Source organism: Dermochelys coriacea, chromosome 5 (genome assembly GCF_009764565.3).
Source record: "Dermochelys coriacea isolate rDerCor1 chromosome 5, rDerCor1.pri.v4, whole genome shotgun sequence".
NCBI classification, from domain to species: Eukaryota; Metazoa; Chordata; order Testudines; family Dermochelyidae; genus Dermochelys; species Dermochelys coriacea.
The window spans coordinates 20,730,574-20,752,338 of NC_050072.1; the positions used below are offsets into that span (position 1 = coordinate 20,730,574).

The window sequence follows — 21,765 nt, forward strand, 5'->3', positions numbered from 1 at the left end:
GATTGTGCAGTTCCTTTTAATAGCAATAGTGCATGGATGGAGGAGCAGTGGTAGACAGAAGTTGTGGGAAGATAGGGCCTCAGAATTTTATACTAAGTTATTGACCTCAGTATAGTGTCCCAAGAGGATGGACAACCATGTGGATGGTGCAGGCAGACAAGGCCAGATTGTGACTCTTTCCTGAGTTGCAGCAGATGTTGGGGCCAATCTTGTGAATCTGGCCCTAACTTTATATACTTACTCCTTCAAAGCAGAGACCCAAAAGTATAATCCATATTCTTCATTCCCTTCAAGCCCTTTAACCCATTATCCTGTATCAAAATTAACCATCCACTTTTTTACAGCCCATTATGTACTCTTTTTCTTCCCGACTACCATTTTGCATCATAGGAATGAGTGCATGATTGTTGTATTTGTATAGATGATGCAGCACTCTAGGTCCTTCAAGAAGAAAGGTGATGTATCAGTGTAAGATTTTGTTAGTGGTGGTGATTAAAGCCATATATATGGTCAGCACCATATTTTTTACAGAATGACTCTAGCAGTTTCACATAGAACCTGCTTGAATGAGATTTAACTCTTAAGAATATAATTTTTACTTTTTTAAGATCTGATTTGTGTTTTTATCAGAAAGGTATTCTGAAGTTCCAAAGGGCTTGACTTTGGAATGAGGAAATTGGCGTTGTGTGTCATATTGGAGATGCAATAACGGTCTGACTTTGAAAGTGACTTTGTGTTTTAAAGTAATGCTATGCTCATGCACTGCGTAAAGTATCATGTGACATTAAGAAATACAACATACTTCTCAATTCTTCCTCAGCTGGAAGAATATTATTGCCCTTAATACCTATTGTTGTTCATAGCTTCTTATGTAAAGATACTGTCATTACTTCGGCGGTTTTTTCCTTATCTTGTTTTAATGATCCTGTGTAACTGAGTGGCCTCTTCCCAGGCATCCCTTGCCTCAGTTTCCCTTTTGAGTTCCCAGAAACTCTATGGAAGCATGTTCTCAAGTCCATCAATATAACTTATTAACCAAATAGAGTGCAAAAGTCTCAGAGCATAGTCCATATTACCCCAGTGCAAGGAATCCTTAAAATCACACATCCTCTTAGCCATTTACATAACACATACTTGGTTCCAATGTCTTCTGCCATACCCAAACTCCCTGCAAATCCTCTTTCATCCCTCTACCAGAACAGCCACCCTAGCCCTCCTTCTTGGGTCAACCCCACTTTTTCCAGCAGGATCTGCCACAGCCTCTCAACTCAGACCCTCGCTTAGGCCTCAGCTCTGCAGCAAAGAAACACTAGTGAGTAAACACCTCTGCTGCTCCCCCTTCTTTCAGACCACTCTGACCCTTGGCTCCAGCTCTCTGGCTTAAAGCCAGGAGGCATCTCCCTCTGCTGCTCTTCCTGCCATCAGCACTCTCCAGCTTTCGGAGGGAGGGGAGAGGAGAACACCAACAAGAAAACTCTTTGCACATCTGCCTTCAGCCCTCTCCCAGGAATCTCTCTTTGGCAACTCACATCTCCTACTCTGTCTCCTAATTCAGTCTGCTCTGACATACTGGATCTCACCTGGTTTCCTACAGCCCCCTAGATGCTACCCTGCCTCTTAATTGGCCCATCTTGGAACATGTGAACTGAAACAGGAGAGCTGCGCCCAGTTTCCTTTAATGGGCAGCAACCCCCCCTTCCCTCCCATTACATCCTGTCTTTCCTTTCTGATGTTCAAGCAGTATTTTCATACTGTTCAGTGCAGAAAGGTTCTTATTTAACCCTTCTGTATCTAAGAGTTGTCAGTCTGTTATTTTATTATAACAAAATTCACATTTATTCAAATATCTTATAACGCCTGTGCATGCTGTTACCTAACTTGATAAACAAGTCTCATAAGTCCTGAGATATAAAACGTGTGGCTAGAGTGCTGCATTATTTTATTAGGAGTCAGTTGGGGTTTTTTTTTCTAAATGAAAAGTATGTTGGAGACTAGTAACCAAAAGATAGTTTAATAAAATCTCCTCACTATTATTAAGCACTAATATTAATGACCAGTTAACTTTCACATCTTGAAAGCAGGTCAGATCTCACCTGTTCCTTGTTATAATGTTCAATGCAGGTTCTACATGGTCAGCTATTATGAGCGGAGTCATAGAATAGCAGTTGGAGCTCGCCATGGTTCAGTGGCCCTCTACGACATCCGGACTGGAAAATGTCAGGTAAATAAATCATTGTGACTTTCTCCCCACAGCGTGTGGAAGTTATTGAAAGGAAAGAGAGACTAGCTCTGCGTCAGTTGACATGCTGAGCTGCTGGAACATTATGGAGAATGCTAAGGGGATCAATAGTTTAATGAAGGACTCAAAGTATATAGAGCCCTACTGTCTTCATTCACTGTGAATGAATGGCTGCCATAGATGGGTTAATAACAGAAACCCCAAATAAGGTGTTACTTGTGACAAACTCCTCTGAAATAAATCTCTTATATTTGAATTATGACTTTATATTTATCTGATTCTCAGTATGAAGAAAATGTACTGGTTATTTTTTTCTACTGTTCTCCTTTACAAAATATGCCTATATTTCAAGTATATTAACTTTTCTGGTATTAAACAAAATATGTAGTTAGATGAGCAATGTCAACCCAAAACAATAGGTTGCACAGTCAGATTATGGTTCAGGGTAAATTTGTCAGTCTTTATATTGGAATGATGAGGACTTAGTTGAATATTATTTTGTAGTTGATAATTTTTTCATAAAATTTAAGTGTTAATTTTCTCTCTTATTATTGGTAATATGATAAAGCCCTGGTAGAATTCCAAAAGCTTTTAGATTAAATGTAAACCAATTATTTTAACTACGGCTGTCAATTAATCACAGTTAACACAAGCGATTAATGCAAAATAAATTAACTAGATTAAAAAAATTAGTCATGATTAATCACAGTTTTAATCCCACAGTTAAACAATAATATAATATCAAGTTAAATTTATTATAAATATTTTGGATGCTTTTCTACATTTTCAGATATATTGATTTCAATTACAACATAGGATACAAAGTGTACAGTGCTCACTTTATACTATTATTTTTATTACAAATATTTGCACTATAAAAAAGACAAAAGAAATAGTATTTTTCAATATACCTCATACAAGTACTGTAGTGCAATCTCTATCATGAAAGTACAGTTTACAAATGTAGATTTTTTTTACATAACTGCTCTCAAAAACAAAACAATGTAAAACTTCAGTGCCTAAAGTCCACTCAGTCCTATTTCTTGTTCAGCCAATCGTTCAGACAAAGAAGTTTGTTTACATTTATGGGAGAAAATGCTGCCGGCTTCTTATTTACAATGTCACCTGAAAGTGAGAACAGGCATTTGCATGGCACTGGTATAGCCGGCGTTGCAAAGTATTTATGTGCCAGATATGCTAAACATTCATATGCCCCTTCATGCTACAACTTCAAAAACTCAAGATTTTTTTTATCTTTTTATAGTGCAAATATTTGTAATCAAAATAATTATTAGGGCTGTCAATCATAGTTAATGCATGCAATTAACTCAAAACAAATTAACATATTATTTTTTAATGAGTGTTAATCAGTGTGCCGTGCTCAGGGGAGGCACCACTGCTTGTCTCTGTGGCAGGGGTGCCCCTCCTCCTGCTGCCCTGCCCCACTGCTGCTTCCACCTCCTCTCCCCCCTACCCATGGAGCCACCCCCTGGCCAAGCTGCTCCAGACTGGGAGCCTGCCTCCTGTCTGCTGTGCAGAACAGGGGTGGGGGGTTGATGTTGGGGTGTTTTCCCTCCCCTCGCCCATGTACCCGGTCGCTGCTGAGCTGGGGTCGGGGAACAGGGGGAGCTTATCTGCTGTTGGCTCAGGAGTGAATGCTGCCGACAGCAGCTGCTGCTGGCTGAAAAAGCATTCAGGCTCCTGAGTGCGGTGCTTAAAGAGACAGCGGTGCCCCAACACACATGCGGGCACACACACACACTTCCCCCGCAACACACACGCACTTCCCCCAACACCAAAAATATTTAAATAAATGGTATTCTGTTATTGTACAACAGTGAAATTAAAACTGATATTAATCACAACTATTTTTTTAATCTCATGATTAATTATGATTACTTTTTTAAATCATTTGACAGCCCTAATTTTAACTACCTTTTGTTTTGTGGTTTTTATTTGCTCTTCTAATTTTGTGTATAAATATAATACTGCTTGTAGTTTCCAGATAGACAGCCGTGGAGACTGAAATCCTCTGTTTATTTATAGAACAGGAAAACAATGGTACATATCCTCATGCTTCCTCACCTCTTACCTGGAAGGACTACCTCTAGGAGTAAGAGGGTAGTTCAGTGTCCAGTCGCAGCATCTGATCCTTGACTTCTCAGCTGAGATTACTAGCAAGGCTGTCATTTGTGGTAGTATTTATTATGTGAACATCTGTCCATTGGGAATTGGTTTGAGATCACCAAATTTCTTTTACAAACAGCCATATGATGGTAACAGACTTTGTCAGCTGGCAACCTAGAGGTGAAAGCCTCCATTTCCTATTTCTGATCCCGGGAGCCATCAGCCCCTTTACATATCCTGTTTGGCTTAAATATTGAATCAGTTCCATAAGACTTGCAAAGCTTCAGTAACATACAAATCAGACTGACAGTTGACATTTTTAAAGTGGTTTGTTTGTAATATCACCTGAAAGCTAAAGAAATCACTAGCTCTGATTATGTAAATCTCCTGGCCTTTATGGAAGGCTATCCTGGATTTTAATCATTGATTGTGTTCCATCACTACGAACTGTGAGTTATTTTCAACCCTGTTATCACATGAACAGCCTTGACATATCAAACCATGAGAGGCTGTTTGATCTGGATAATATTATTTCTTGCCTATAGAAGCTATCCCATTCTGCAGTTTTCAGACCCTAGCTACGGCCTACCTTCTCACTGCAAAGGCATAGTCAGTTCCTTCCTTTTCTCTCAAAATATGTTTTCTTGACCCTCTTTGCCAAGCGTGCTATGAACATTGCATCACTTTCCGCTCCAATCATTCAGCAATCAAGGTCATAGTAAGGCTTTGAATTGAGCATCTCTGGCCATTCCGAAACTCATCATGACATCTTTGCTGTGTTCTTGATCTCACTGGAAGCTGGGAGTGAAAAACCCAAAATAATCTCTTAATCTGGGTCTCTCTTGCCTGTGGGCTAGTCCATATACTTTTTATGCTAATTTTTAAGTACTTAACCATCCACTTCACTATAACTCTGTTGTGCCTGTATATACCCATTTAAGGAGAATAACAACATATCCAATTCTTTAATTTAGCTATTACATTTGTCCTACACTTTAAATTCTTAAATTTTCAACTTTATATTCATTTACTAAAATGACTCTTGGATAAACACAGGGGTATCTTTATTTCTGAAGTAACTCTAATTTTGGCAAGTATGTCCCCACAATAGGATTTTCAAAATGTGCTATCAAATGTCTTATCTACTGGTCTAAAATAGTTAAAAAGCATCAGAGGTGTTGACAGACAAGCTAATTAAGTGCTTACAGCTACATGTATACGTGTGGTTGCATCTGCAGTTAAAATCTTCCCTCTGGATAGGTTTGCCCTTGGTTTGGCAGACATGCAAAAGTATATTATCTTGCTGATATCCCTCCTCCCTTCCCCCCCCCGCATTCTTTTAAAATGCATTCTATATAATAACCATTGGGTATGTTGAAAGAGATTGTCTCTGGCTAATGTTTGCAATGTTATCCAGAAACGCCCTGTTTTTATTTTAATTGAGATTTTATTGCATTAGATTACTGGAACCTAATCCCGATTTGTTTCAATAAATGGTTTGAAGAATACTGTAGTTAATTGGACGTTTTAGTGGAATATTTAAGACCACCTGTTTCCTTACTGTCCTTCAGACTCTAAACAAATCATGTGAAGGGGAAGATAATTTTGGTTGCCAGGGAAGGGCATCCAGAGTAATTAAATATTACCATTTGCAGTTTTGATTTTTTTTAAAAAATATCATGTCATAATATCAGAAAAATTTGTGTGACAAATATGAGAAATGACTAGGGGGAAAAACAAACGCCATCAGTTGACTTTAGGCTTCATGTTCAGAATCTGATCTTTTGAGGTGCTCCTCACCCCATGACCCCTATGGGAAGGTGCTCAACATTCATGCAATCAAACCCCTCCATTTCTTAATATAGATAATTTTAATAGAGCTAGAAAGAGCCTTTTGTGATGGGGCAGAAGAGAAGCAAAGAAGTGGGGCAACAGGAGAGAGATTAGTTTACCGAAATTAGAGGGGATATTTATAGGTGTTGACTGGCTCTACAGCTGAATCATGTAACATTTTTTAAAAGAGGAAAATATCTACCATCAGTATGGCAGACAGGGAGGATGGGAAATATTAAGAAAGACAATAAAAAAATAAAAGGAGCACTTGTGGCACCTTAGAGACTAACAAATTTATTAGAGCATAAGCTTTCGTGAGCTACAGCTCACTTCATCGGATGCATCCGATGAAGTGAGCTGTAGCTCACGAAAGCTTATGCTCTAATAAATTTATTAGTCTCTAAGGTGCCACAAGTACTCCTTTTCTTTTTGCGAATACAGACTAACACGGCTGCTACTCTGAAACCTGTCAATAAAAAAAATAGTTCCCCCCAATTTCCTCTTTCACTTTACCTATTTAACATATTTTAGTGACCCCAAGGGTATTTTGATCCTGAGATGGATATTAAAATGGTGTCTGATTTACAGATTGAGGATGGACAGAATAGTCTTCCCAGGGATGAAAATAGGGAGCAGTCAGATGACAATCTTATATTATCCAATTTAAAGATTTAACAGTTACATATTTACAAGGGCTCTTCTGCCTGTCTCTTTATGGAATTATAAAGTATACACAGAAGGTGTTCGAACACTTACTTGAAGGATGCAGAAGCTATCGGAAGCCTGTATCCCAAGAAAGGGGAAAAAATTCATAGGCAGGAGTTGTAGACCAAGCTGGATGAGCAAGCATCTTAGAGAGGTGATTAAGAAGAAGCAGAAAGCATATAGGGAGTGGAAGATGGGAGGGATCAGCAAGGAAAGCTACCTTATTGAGGTCAGAACATGTAGGGATAAAGTGAGACAGGCTAAAAGTCAAGTAGAGTTGGACCTTGCAAAGGGAATTAAAACCAATAGTAAAAGGTTCTATAGCCATATAAATAAGAAGAAAACTAAGAAAGAAGAAGTGGGGCCTCTAAACACTGAGGATTGAGTGGAAGTTAAGGATAATCTAGGCATGGCCCAATATCGAAACAAATACTTTGCCTCGGTCTTTAATAAGGCTAAAGAGGATCTTGGGGATAATGGTAGCATGACAAATGGGAATGAGGATATGGAGGTAGATATTACCATATCTGAGGTAGAAGTGAAACTCAAACAGCTTAATGAGACTAAATTGGGGGGGCCCAGATAATCTTCATCCAAGAATATTAAAGGAATTGGCACCTGAAATTGCAAACCCATTAACAAGAATTTTTAATGAATCTGTAAACTCAGGAGTTGTACCGTATGATTGGAGAATTGCTAATATAGTTCCTATTTTTAAGAAAGGAAAAAAAAGTGATCTGGGTAACTACAGGCTTGTTAGTTTGACATCTGTAGTATGCAAGGTCCTGGAAAAAATTTTGAAGGAGAAATTAGTTAAGGACTTTGAAGTCAATGGTAAATGGGACAAAATACAACATGGTTTTACAAAAGGTAGATGGTGTCAAACCAATCTGATCTCCTTTTTTGAGAAAGTAACAGATTTTTTAGACAAAGGAAACGAAGTGGATCTAATTTACCTAGATTTCAGTAAGGTGTTTGATACCGTGCCACATGGGGAATTTAGTTAAATTGGAGAAGATGGGGATCAATATGAACATCGAAAGGTGGATAAGGAATGGGTTAAAGGGGAGACTACAACAGGTCCTACTGAAAGGTGAACTGTTAGGCTGGAGGGAGGTTACCAGTGGAGTTCCTCAGGGATCAGTTTTGGGACCAATCTTATTTAATTTTTTTATTACTGACCTTGGCACAAAAAGTGGGAGTGTGCTAATAAAATTTGCAGATGATACAAAGCTGGGAGGAATTGCCAATTCAGAGAAAGATCAGGATATCATACAGGAGGATCTGGATGACCTTGTAAACTGGAGTAATAGTAATAGGATGAAATTTAATAGTGAGAAGTGTAAGGTTATGCATTTAGGGATTAATAACAAGAATTTTAGTTATAAACTGGGGGTGCATCATTTAGAAGTAACAGAGGAGGAGAAGGACCTTGGAGTATTGGTTGATCATAGGATGACTACGAGCTGCCAGTGTGATATGGCTGTGAAAAAAGCTAATGCGGTTTTGGGAGGCATCAGGAGAGGTATTTCCAGTAGGGATAAGGAGGTTTTAGTACCGTTATACAAGGCACTAGTGAGACCTCACCTGGAATACTATGTGCAGTTCTGGTCTCCCATGTTTAAAAAGGATGAATTCAAACTGGAACAGGTACAGAGAAGGGCTACTAGGATGATCCGAGGAATGGAAAACTTGTCTTATGAAAGGAGACTCAAGGAGCTTGGCTTGTTTAGCCTAACTAAAAGAACGTTGAGGGGATGGATATATGATTGCTCTCTATAAATATATCAGAGGGATAAATACCGGAGAGGGAGAGGAATTATTTAAGCTCAGTACCAGTGTGGACACAAGAACAAATGGGTATAAACTGGCCACCAGGAAGTTTAGACTTGAAATTAGACAAAGGTTTCTAACCATCAGAGGAGTGATGTTTTGGAATAGCCTTTCAAGGGAAGCAGTGGGGGCAAAAGACCTATCTGGCTTTAAGATTAAACTCGATAAATTTATGGAGGAGATGGTATGATGGGATAATATGATTTTGGTAATTAATTGATCTTTAAATAGTCATGGTAAATAGGCCTAATCCCCTGAGATGGGATATTAGATGGGTGGGATCTGAGTTACCCAGGAAAGAATTTTCTGTAGTATCTGGCTGGTGAATCTTGCCCATATGCTCGGGGTTTAGCTGATCGCCATATTTGGGGTCGGGAAGGAATTCTTTTCCAGGGCAGATTGGAAGAGGCCCTGGAGGTTTTTCACCTTCTTCTGTAGCATGGGGCATGGGTCACTTGAGGGAGGATTCTCTGCTCCTTGAAGTCTTTAAACCACGATTTGAGGACTTCAATAGCTCAGACATAGGTGAGGTTTTTCGTAGGAGTGGGTGAGTGAGATTCTGTGGCCTGCATTGTGCCCAAGGTCAGACTAGATGATCAGAATGGTCCCTTCTGATCTTAGTATCTATGAATCCAGCAGACCAAAAACATGTTTTTTAAGAAAGAGTTTTAAAACTTCAGAAACAGTTTTGAGAGCAGAAGTCTTAAAAGTACTTCTAGGTCCAGGCAACTTGTCTGGTTACTGCAATAGTTGCAGAGAGAGCTGACTACTTAAGTGGACAGTAACATTTCAAAAAGAAAAGGAGGACTTGTGGCACCTTAGAGACTAACAAATTTATTTGAGCAGAAGCTTTCGTGAGCTACAGCTCACTTCATCGGATGCTGTAGCTCATGAAGGCTTATGCTCAAATAAATTTGTTAGTCTCTAAGGTGCCACAAGTCCTCCTTTTCTTTTTGTGGATACAGACTTACATGGCTGCTACTCTGAAAAGTAACATTTCAGGTGCTTTTCCAGTTCTCTTTGCAGCGTTAGATCTCAGTGCAGACGCTGCTTATTACATTCCATGAACAGTCATCAGAAATTTGGTATTAAAAGGGCCAGCTGTTATTGTGTTGAAAAATTTTTATTAACCATGTACCATTTAAAGGTGAAAACCTTCATAGCTACATTTTCTCTAAAGCTAGAGTCTGCAAGGAAAAATTTGCCTTTGCTATTTGTGTCGGTGTTGTTGAAAGTATAAGGCCTTGTCAACACAGGAAAGCTTTACCAGTTACACAAGTATAATTGTATCAGTATAGCACCCTCCCTTCAATATGGACACTCTAATTCCGATATTAAAGTGTCTTTTTTCTGTTTAGCTTAAGCCCCTTCCCAAGCAACATAGACTAATTTGAGAAGGCACTCTTTTATAGCAGATTAAGAATGTCTACATGGGAGTAGGTTATACCAGTATATCTAGATTAGTTTAAATTCACAACTAGATTATACAAAAAAAAACTTTATTATATAGACAAGGCCATTGTCAACTTCCTTTCTGTCAATTTAGACACTGGGTGAAATCCTGGCCCCAATGAAGTCAATGGATATTTTGCTATTGATTTATGCATTTGGGATTTCATCCATCTCCATCTTGTTCTATAGAAGCCAAGATAGAATAATCAGATATTTGTATCTGCTTTTATAATATAAGTATAGAAAACAAAAGAAAGAGGCCAATGTAAATAGCTAAGGCAACTTCACCGGGCTTCAGAATAGGTCACTAAAGAGCAGCTACAATATCATTGACAAAACATCAGAAGGCCGCTATTGATGAGCTATGTAAAAAGTTCAGTACACTTTCTGAACTTCAGTGTTTGTGAAATTGCAGAATAGATTTGTATCTCTAAAGAGACACTTCTCTTTTACATACAATGTATTTGTAGCCATGTCGGTCCCAGAATATTAGAAAGACAAATGGAGCGAGGTACTATCTTTTATTGAAAAAAGAAAAGGAGTACTTGTGGCACCTTAGAGACTAACAAATTTATTTGAGCATAAGCTTTCGTGAGCTGCAGATGAAGTGTGCTGTAGCTTACGAAAGCTTATGCTCAAATAAATTTGTTAGTCTCTAAGGTGCCACAAATACTCCTTTTCTTTTTGTGAATACAGACTAACATGGCTGCTACTCTGAAACCTATCTTTTATTGGACAAACTTCTGTTGGTGAGAGAGACAAGAGAGAGCTTTGTGTGGCTTAAAAGCTTGTCTCTCTCACCAACAGAAGTTGGTCCAATAAAAGATATTTCCTCACCCAACTTCTCTTTCGTTAAATTTCACACAGAGTTGAAGTTAGAGCTAGTGGTAATACTTTAGCAGTCCTCTCTTTGGCTATCTGGGTACAAACGACAGTTTTTCAAATTTGGGTGCTCAAAATCTGGCACTTAAATCCATGTCTACACATTTAAATAAGTAACTTAGTTTTCCTACTGAATTTAGTAGGAGCTCTTGCTGCTCAGTACCTGTTAATTAGGCCATATAACTATAGGCACTCAGTTTGAAAATATTAGTGTTGTTATTGTTATAGAGCTTCCTGGATTGCCATATGTGAAACTGCACAGAAAGGAAGCTATGTTCTTACTGCAAATGTCAGTTCATTTGATTATATATACGCTAATTCATGCCCTTTCTATAAATAGTGCTGAGTTTCAAGAGAGAGTTCTAGATTGTTCAGTTTAACAAACAATGTTTTTCTAATCATTATTTAATAATTTAGCATGCTGGGTAGCTTGCTAGCTGCTGTTCTTGAGGAAAACACACAAACAAATGACATGGTGCTCCACCTGTTCTGAAGGTTCCCATGAAAAATCTCAACCTCTTGTTGGTGGGAGATGGATTAGCAGACTGTCTGGATTAGCATATATGTGACCAACAGAATTCACATATACAGGAAAGAAGAAACTTAATGTTTTTCAAAATTGTTGTTTGAAAAACATCTTCTTTATTACAATCCAGAATGTATTTATAAACAGACCATGTTTATGTGTTGCATGAAATATACATATGTGTTTCTGTACTAATATCATTTGAAGTGCAGTTCCTGTGGTTGATGAATCCGATTGTATACTTCGTTTTCCAGCAGACCACAGTACATTTCTGCTAACAGCACTGGGGTGGATTTTCAAAGTCTCAAATGGCAATAAGGCTCCCAACTTCCATTGAATCTCAATAGTAGTTAGGCATCTAACTGCCATCTGTGCCTTTGAAAATCTCGTCAACTTCGTATAAATCTATACTTTGGTTAATATTCGGTATCGCATGTCAGTTCAAAAGGAATAAGATACAAATGTGAATAATAGGTCCATAATATGAATATTTACATGTCATAGCACATGCTGTAAAACTTCCAAATGCAGTGTTATGGCGCTTGCTGTGAATGCCTATTACACTTATGTGAAAATATTCTCATTACCCATGAAGCCATTGAAAAATTCACATTTTTGCTGGTTTTACGAACATTAATCTATTCTATATCAGATTTCCATCTTTTTCACAGAGTAAATTCCCTTTCTGCTAGGATACAAATATAAATCTGGCTTTGGTAAACCTTTTAGGTCCAAACTCAAAGAATATTTTGGGGAGAAAATTGCCATTTTTGAGATCAGGTAACTAAAATGAAGCTCAGTTAAACTGTGATTGCTGCTGGGAGCTGCTTTCACAACAAGTATTTAATGGACATCTACAGACACTAAGTGGGGACCACTCTCTTCCGTGGAGACATTGGCAGAGGGAGACCAAAAAACTCTGTGAGGCTCATGACATCCTCTGTAGCGGGGGATAAGGTAGCTGTGCAGAGGACAAAAGGAAAGATTCCCTAATCCCACTGGAGCAGTGAAAGAGGGTAATCCTTGATCTGCTGAGGCAGTAGTCATCTTGCATATGCTTCATGAGGCTTTCATTGGCTTCTGTTGCCTTGACAGTCTGGCTACTGAAGGAGCCCATTTCATCATTCTCTTGTGTAGGAATGGCTGTGGAGGGGACTTTACATGAGTTAATATTGCGTCTCACTCCCAGATTTCCACACAGATACCTGATGGCTGAACAGTAGATGCTGATCTCTTGATTCATCCATTCCTACCCCTAAAGTCCTGTGGAGGAAGACTCACCATGGAGTCCATGGGGTCCCCGGAGAGCTGGAGGGGATACTGCTGCAGGGGTCACTCCTCCCTTTCCAGATTGTCACAGGGAATTCCACTTAGATTAGGTCCACTCCTCCTATGTTAGCAGTGGGAGCAATTCCGTCTGGGTGATTTTATTAGGCAGTATAATTTACAAACATGGAAAAAAGCCTTTAATGATGCTGTAACAAGCTGTGTTCCAAAGAATACTGTTCAAAGTTTCAGACTCTGTTATAGCAGAGCTCCAAGTACAAGTTTCATTTGGTGTATTTACTGTTGGTTTCCTGTAGTTAATTAAAAGAACCTTAGCGTGGAAACATTAGCTATTACAGTTCCTCTTTTTCTCTCTCAGCAGCAGCATGCTAGGATACAGTATGTCAGAGCAGAATTGATTTTGGAATTCTGGATCTTTATAAGAGAGAAAAATATCAGAAACCCTCATAAAAAAATCTTTGCATGCATTTTATTTTTTTTATCTTTTTGGTGTTGGTAATGAATGTGGCATAAAGAAAACGGTAGCACTTTACTCTGCACTTTAAAATATTTATTGTTGATTAAAATAAAACAGTAAATGCTGTCATTCCTTCATATACAGTTATACTAGAGCAAGCACTCTTCTAATGCCCTGTTTGTAGTAACGTATGTATATTGTGGCTTTTTAAATTACTGAAATTGCATTTAAGATTTAGCACAAAAGTGTGGTATTTTTTCACTTTGTAATATAGTTAGGAATTGTGCTCAGCAACAGAAGAAGATGCTGTTCTTTGTATATATTCTGCTAGATGCAGTTGTTAGATTTCTGTAAAATAGGGTGTTGTTAATGGTCAGGATTTTATTGTCTGGTTAAGGAAACAGGGAGGCACTTCAACTTTGAATGATCAGAAACAATTATTTTGTATGTATTCATTTTTCCTTCCAGCATATTTTTATTTAGGTTTTGAGAAAGATGGTTGTACGCAGAGAAATTACATCTAGTGATTAATACAATGATGGATGTGGAGAACCACCTTTTTCTTAAGAAATAATAAATGAACATTTATTGTGATGGGTTTTTTACTTAAAATTTTGCAATATTAGTGTCACACATTTAACTAAGTGTCATTTATAAAAACTACCTGTAAAATAATGCAGATTATTGGTACTATGAGGTAATAAAATATTATCCTTTTTCTTTCTAATAATTAGTTATTTTGTATCATGCATAAAAGTATTAATTTAATAAAAAAATTTCCTGTGCATTACTTTTAAAAACATTTGGTTACAACATTTAAAATATTAAATTAGACCCTAAATTTATAAAACCTGATGCATTTCAGCCATATACCTAGAATTTAGAAGTGTTGTGTCTATCTATAAAACACTTATTGCTTTTAGAAAGCAGTCAGCATCCCTATTGTATTACATCATAAGTATTCCAAATACACACCACTTTCTCTCTGCTAGTCATTGTTTATAATTCAGTGTAGATTAAACAGATTCAGGATCTGTTCAATCGTGTTTCTCTTTAGCTACATAGATTTTTAAGCATATTTTAGACAAAAAGTATAGTTTCTTTTTTACTAAGTATTATTTTTACAGTCCTTTTAACTTTAACCGTTAACTGCATATAAATTTTGAATTACTTCCCTTTTTAGGGTGCTTTCCTGAAGTGGCAATAGTGTATTGTGGGAAGTGGAACAGGGTAGTGTCCTTCCCATGGCTCTATTGATTTGCCCTTCAGCTGTTTGCAGTGCATAGAGAACCTAGGGCCTTGTTGTTGATTATCTGCACAATATCGCTGTGAACATTATTGACCCACTGCCGCTTACTGCCTGTGGCTCTTGATTTTTCACACCGTCTCCATGACACTCATAATAAAACATACTATCTTATTGCTGCTCGGCTCCGGAAGCCAACTGATCTAGCCTTATAACAACTGCTACATTTCTGGAGAACATTTATTGTATGTGGAGTAAAATGTTGTAGCAATTTTAAGATTGTGTCTTGTGCTCTGTTTTAGCAGATCCTATATACCAAGGTTCAACCCGCACTATAAAATTTTATTTTGTTGAAAGGAAAAAGGGGCTTACAAGTCTTACATTGTATTTTTGAAAATGAGAATGAAACTGTACATGTGGTTGTACCAGAACATCTTTTGAAACATTTCTCTAATGAAGGGCATTTCAAAAGAATAAAAGATGAAGAGACCTGGTGAAGATGTTAATCTGAGACAATTTTCAAAATCGTAGAAACTTGAGTGATGGATACTAAAATAACTAGGATAGATAGAAATCTCATACATACACTTTCCCTTTCACTTAATTAGCTGTCAGCTTTTAAAAAAAATCTACCAATACATTCTCTGTAACTTGATTTTATAGTAATTTATAATAGTCCACCAGTCTATTCACACTATTATAAGATGTACTTTGGGCCATTTCTGTGGAATACAATAGTATATTTTTCCATAAGAGGGATTATTTATTGTTTACCTGTATGTTATGTATGTAATTCTGTTATGTTTGGAATTTGTACAGTGTTTAAGACTACACATTCTGAACCTATGCTGTTTAAATTGGAGTAAATCTATATTCATTAAAATAGGTACCTTTTTGAAAGACATTCTGAAAAATGATTGCATTTATTCAAGTTTGGCTATTGTCTTGACTTAAAATTTTTTGCTTTGGTACAAAAATAGTGTTTTGTGTGAGTCAGAAAAAAATAACAAAAAAAATTATTTTAAAAGAAATATTATGCTCAAACAGTCATTAGGAAATTTTAAAAGATGGCTTCTCTTTTAGTTAGTAAGGGCCTGCCCAGTCTCACCAGGTGATTAGCAAGCCTTCTGTGAAGTGCAGAGCACTAGCTCCGAGGATGGACCATACTACCTTGTAAGATTAGGTTTTCTATTCTATTTGTGCTCTTGCACCGTGTGTTAACATGGGATCTGTGCACCATCCAGAGGTGCATTAAGTAATTTAGCTGGCATTGGTTACGTATGGTGCTTCTCCCACGGGGGAAAATTGTGTGTGGATTATTTTCATAGATTTGAAGGCCAAAGGGACCATTATGAGCATTTAGTCTGACCTCCTGCATAACACAGACTGTAAGACTTCCTTGAATAAATTCCTATGTGAAGTCCAATAGCTGTGTTGAACTAAAACATAGCTTTTAGAAATGCATCCAATCTTCATTTTACAATTTTCAGTGATGGAAAATCCACCAATATCTTTAGCAAATTGTTCCAATGATTAATTACCCTCACAGTTAAAAATGTGTGTCTTACTTCTAGTCTGAATTTGTCTAGCTTCAGCTTCCAGCTATTGGACCTTATTGTACCTTTGATTGCTAGATTGAAGAATGTTCTAGCAATTTCTGTTGCTTATGTAAGTACTTACAGGCTGTGATCAAATCATCCCTTAACCTTCTCTTTGATAAACTAAACAGATTGAGCTCCTGGAGGCTTTCCCTATAAGGCATGTTTTCCAATCTTATGTCATTCTCGACACTCTTCTCTGAACCCTGTCCAATTTATCAACATCCTTCTTGAAGTGTGGACACCAGAATTGGGCATAGTAGTCTAGTATCAGTCACTGCTAAATCCAGAGGTAATATAAACATTCGTAGTGCCACTTGATATTCCTCTGATTATGCATCCAAAAATTTCAGTAGCCCTTTTAGCCACAGCGTCAATCTAGGAGCTCATGTTCCCCTGATTATTAAGCATGACCCCCCAAGTCTCTTCCAGAGTTGCTATTTCCCAGTATGAAGTGCTTCATCTTAAAAAGAAAAGGAGTACTTGTGGCACCTTAGAGACTAACAAATTTATTAGAGCATAAGCTTTCGTGAGCTACAGCTCACTTCATCGGATGTATTTGATGGAAAAAACAGAGGGGAGATTTATATACACACACAGAGAACATGAAACAATGGGTTTATCATACACACAAGTATAGCTACCTTCTTTGTTCCTACATATATAACCTTGCATTTAGCTAACGCATATTTTTGGCTTGCATTCTGCTTACCAAACAAACCAGTTCGCTCTATAGCAGTGACCTGTTCTCCTCATTGTTTACCACTCCCCCAACCTTTGTGTTATCTGAAAACTTTATCAGTAATGATTTTATATTTTCTTCTAGGCCAATGATAAAAATATTAGAACAGGGCCAAGAACTAATCCCACTAGCAACACATCCACTCAACAGTGATTTCCCTGATTATAGTTGTTTTGAGATGTATCAGTTATCCAATTTTTAATCGTATTAATGTCTGCCATGTTAATTTTGTATTTTTCTAATTTCTTAATCAAAATGTCATTTGGAACTGAGTCAAATGCTTTACAGAAGTCTAATTATATTACACCATCGCTATTATTTTTATCTACCAAACTCGTAATCTCATCAAAAAATGAAATCATATTTGTTTCACAAGATCTCTTTTCCATAAACGCTGGTTGATTGCCTTTTAATTAATTCTTTATTAATCAAGTTCTGTATCATTTGATCCATTATGTTGCCTGAGCTTTATGTCAAGTCTATAATTATTCAGGTCACCCTGTTTATCCTTTTAAATACTGGCCCAATCACCTATTTGTTCTAGTCCTTTTGAATTTCCCTAGTTTCCAAGACTTATTAAAAATTAACATTAACAATTTACAGAGCTCCTTGGCCAGCTCTTTTAAAATTCTTGGATTTGTTGCCATTGTGAAGCACCAAGCATTTTTTTAATTTTGACTTTTTGCATTTGGAATGTCAAGGGTTGACATTTGAGATTGTTCTTATTTCTAGAGTACATTCAGAGCCAGCCCCTGAAAAAGTTTGGTCTCCTTCATAAACAGTCTTCACCCTTGCAGTAATTCTTCCCTTGTGCCAAAAGAGGGGAGTTAATTACAGTTTTAAATGCCAGATTATCAAGTATTCTTTGAGCCCAAATTAGTCAGAATTTTAGAGATGAGGATTGAGGATTTGCAAATTGAAAACAACTGAACACACACACATGCCCCTCTGTGGCCCAGATCCTGAGCATACCCTGTACATTGAGTAAGATCTGCCAACATGCCAAAGAACCCAATCCTGAGCTGCTGCTAGGGCAATTTGGGTGATTGTTCCCCCAGGACATATTAGGGTAGCCTAAAGGTTTACTTAATTTGTGTTGTTTACCAATAGTTCCCAGGAGTCATTCCAGCAGTATAGGGATGTTCTAGCCATGGTCCAATGCCAGAAGATTTGGAAAGTAGTGGTGTAGGAGTTTGGGGTGGCCAAAGTTACTGATCCTCCACGATGCATACAACAATCTTCAGAAGTTCAAGAGCTGGGGTGCACCTGCCTGGTCTCAGGGCTTCAGCTGGGCCACGTGGGGCTGAAGCCCCAGCAGGCACCTCCTGCCCTGCAGGGCTGAAGCCCCAAGACCCTCCTCCCTGGTGGGCAAAAGCCAGAGACAATGTGGGGTCTGCGGTCACATCTACCCCCCTAGATTTTTGCCAGAGTTTGCTGGCCCCGCTCTATCACATTGTGCTGCCAGGCCCCTTCCCTGCATGGCAGCTATTGGAGTCAGCAAGCTGGAAGCTGCGCCTTGGGGAGAGGCAATGGCAAACAGCTGGGAGCTGCAGGGAGAGCCATTGCTTTTGCTGCTGCTTCTCCCAAAGGAGCTAGAGCAATGGCTCCTCCCTGGAGCTCCCATCTGTCTGCTGTTGCCTCTCCACATGGAGCTAACACCTGGGAGCTGAGGGAGGGACCAGTGAGGGAAAGAGGGAGTGTGTGACTCAAGCTATTGGGGAGGGGGGGCGAACCTTTAAATTTAGCCCCATCCTCCACTCTCAGCAGGCACCAGTCGTCTCTGGCAGAAGCCCCGAGCTCCCCCTCAGTCTGGTAAGTGGAGAATGGGGGGCAAGGGGAGCTCTTGGAGCCACACTTTAACTGTAAAAGAGCCGCATTCGGCTCATGAGCCACAGTTTGTCCACCCCCATAGCTCTAAGCCACCAGAAGATTCCTTTAATCAGAGGTAATTCTTATGGGGCAGAATTCTCTGGTGTTAGGGTTGCATTTTTAATTAGCCCCAACATACTGCAGGATTGAGACATACAAGTGGACAAGATCAAGTGTGTTATTCCCATTAATTTTGAAAAGCTTCTTTTTAGTCATATATGTGTCACTCCTACATAAATCAACAAGGAAAGATCTTAAATTCATAGGCACATTTTTTTAATTCTAGGAATTTTGTGATTAAATTTTGTTCTTAATAAAATTTCACAAAAACAGTAGTTAGTGTTTGCCATTAATTTGTTACGGTTTTAGTAAGATAGTTATTAATAACTCTTCTAGAATTTTGTGATTTACAATGGCTTTCTAGTTTATTTACATAGAAAATACTTAATAAAAGCAATTAACAGATTGTATGATCTGAGCAAATAACTCACAACAGCAAATTTTTGATTTTAACAATTTCCTTGAATGCACTCATAAGTTGCAATTATTTTTCTCATTTCTTTTTGAATGTATTGATTGTAAATATTTAAAATGTGAGTTCTCTTAGGTGAGATTGCTCCGATAAATAACCTGTTTTGTTTCCATTTCCTAACTACATGAGTGCACACAAGCACTTCTGGATTATCTGCACGTGAGAATTTGGAATTCAGATTTTGCTAGTATTTGTGCATGTGACTTTGATATTCACTTGCCCCAAACACTTTTTCCAGTGAAAGTAAACCTAAAAGGGACAAAAACATGGCTGAAATTTATTCATGTAAATATTCAAAGTAATATTTGCTGAAAATGTTTTTGCATTATTTCCCCAGTTCTACTCATTGTTATACATGCCGTTTCCCTTCTGAGTTGACCTTTAGGCTATGTCTGTGCTATGAGTGTGAATCCCCAGCTTGTGTACACATACTCGGTCTAGCTCTCATCGAGCTAGCATTACTATACATAGCAGCATAGCCATGCTAGCACAACCAGTGGCAGCAGATCCACAGTTTAGCTGAATACAAACTTGCCTCAAAGCCTGTGTACGTACTCGGCACAGCAAAGCTGTGCCTCCACTACCACTACTTGTGCTATCATAACTACACTGCTAGTGCAAGCACAAGTATGTTTACCTGAGCAGGGGACTCACACCCCTAGTTGATAGTGTAGATGTAGCTTTCACTAATGTGAGGCTTTGAACTCTTGGAGTACAGTAGTATGTTTACAATATACCGTAAAATATGTTCAGTGCAGTTTTTTGTCCTCCCAGTTGTTCAGTGAAGAAAAGATAGTGTTTGATGATATGAAATTGGTATTCCACTTAAACCAGAGTATTTCAGTAGGTTTTGTTGTTGTTGTTGTTGTTGTTTTGGAACTGTGAAACCTCTGAAGTGTATACAGGGCTTCCTCTGACTGAGTTATCAGGTATTGCAAAGGTTAAGCCTTATCATCTGCACAAAAAAGGTTGAGGTTTCATCAAAAACTTCCATCCTCACAACCTGTTGACCACAATTTGATGATTATTATTGATTATTTCACAGCCTTTCACTCACTCTCTGCCACTGCGGCCAGCCTTGATATACAGATAGAGCTGCAGTCCAGCTAAAATAATACTCCATCTTGATAATGGACTGAGATGAGATACTGTTATTTGATAAAGATAATTGATGTTTCACAGTGAATTGGAAAGCAGTTCTGAGTGTACCAGATCTGTAACTGTGTTCCATCTGCAAATATGTTAGCTGTTTACAAAACAGAACAAAAGAACTATAGTCAAACATTCCGTGATAGCTTTTATAGAGCTTAGAGGTCTTTATTTTTAAAGAGCTCTTTTTAAAAACATTTGCCCATTTCTAAACCATAATTGAAAATTAAATAAAACAGCACACTGTTGCTACCTTTGAGGGCAAAAGAGAAGTTTGTTAAAATCTTGGGTGCTATTGATCAGATAACTTGCATACTATATACTTAAATTCTGTATTGGGATTATGATGGTTCATTCTCCTGTGAACCTGGTATCTTAAGATCAAAGTTAAATTTCATATTGACTTTCAATTTTTTAAAATTTTACATGTGCTGTGATTTAGTCTAAAAGCCCCATTTGAATTACCAATCATAAAATATTATGAAACCTGGCAAATGAAGGTCAGACATTAAATGTGTCTAGATTTCTCAGATCTCTCTCTCAGCTTTTACCCCATTCCTCTAAAATATAGGGCATGCTTACTGTAACTGATTATATGCATTTGTTGACCGTTTGTCTTTCAGCAGCTAGATTTAAGTTGATTAAGGTATCATTCATCTTATGTGCTGTTCATCCAATTTCTTTAAGTCTTGTTATCACCTTCGTAACCCCCTAATTAAGCAATAAGACTTGACAGGGAGTAGGGTTATCATGAGATAATGACACCCCAAGTGTGTTCTGAGGCACAAGGTTCAGCTGAGTGCCTCTAATCCTCTAGGGGTGTGATTATCTAATGATAAACATACCACATTGCAGCTCATTGATATTATTGCAGTGTTTTCATGCTGCTGTAGTTGTGGTTGAATTGCAATTTCCATTCCAAATGTCGTTTTTCATTGATTTTATAAAATGACAGTTTGATATACTCTGGACTCTGTGCAAAGTTTCAGCTCGGTAGAACATTTATGTATTAATTTCTTAACTCATTGTGTTATTAAAAGATATAAATTAGAAAAAAGTAGTATTTTATGACCAGTAGAGGCTGTTTCATCAAGTTGGATGCAACTGAACAAAAGGGGAATTTTAAATTCACAAGGAAAATGGAAACTAAAGTTAGCAACAGTGTTTCTTACCACAAGGTTGACTTCAGGCCATAATCTGCCATAGGAAATGTATCTTTTCTTTCCTTCATAGGCACACTTTATTTAAAAAAAAAATCCTAAAAGGTTTCATATTGGAAACAGCATTG

General features: G+C 37.9%; 1 protein-coding gene across 6 annotated transcripts in view; it reads left to right on the plus strand.

Moving 5' to 3' along the window:
* Positions 1–21,765, plus strand: part of WDR7 (WD repeat domain 7) — a 376,297-nt gene that overhangs the window by 312,148 nt on the left and 42,384 nt on the right. For all 6 annotated transcript variants that reach the window (XM_038402296.2, XM_043515275.1, XM_038402295.2 and 3 more), the window contains one exon: positions 2,122–2,221. In XM_038402296.2, the coding sequence (XP_038258224.1) occupies positions 2,122–2,221 (100 nt within the window). The remainder of the gene's footprint in view (positions 1–2,121; positions 2,222–21,765) is intronic.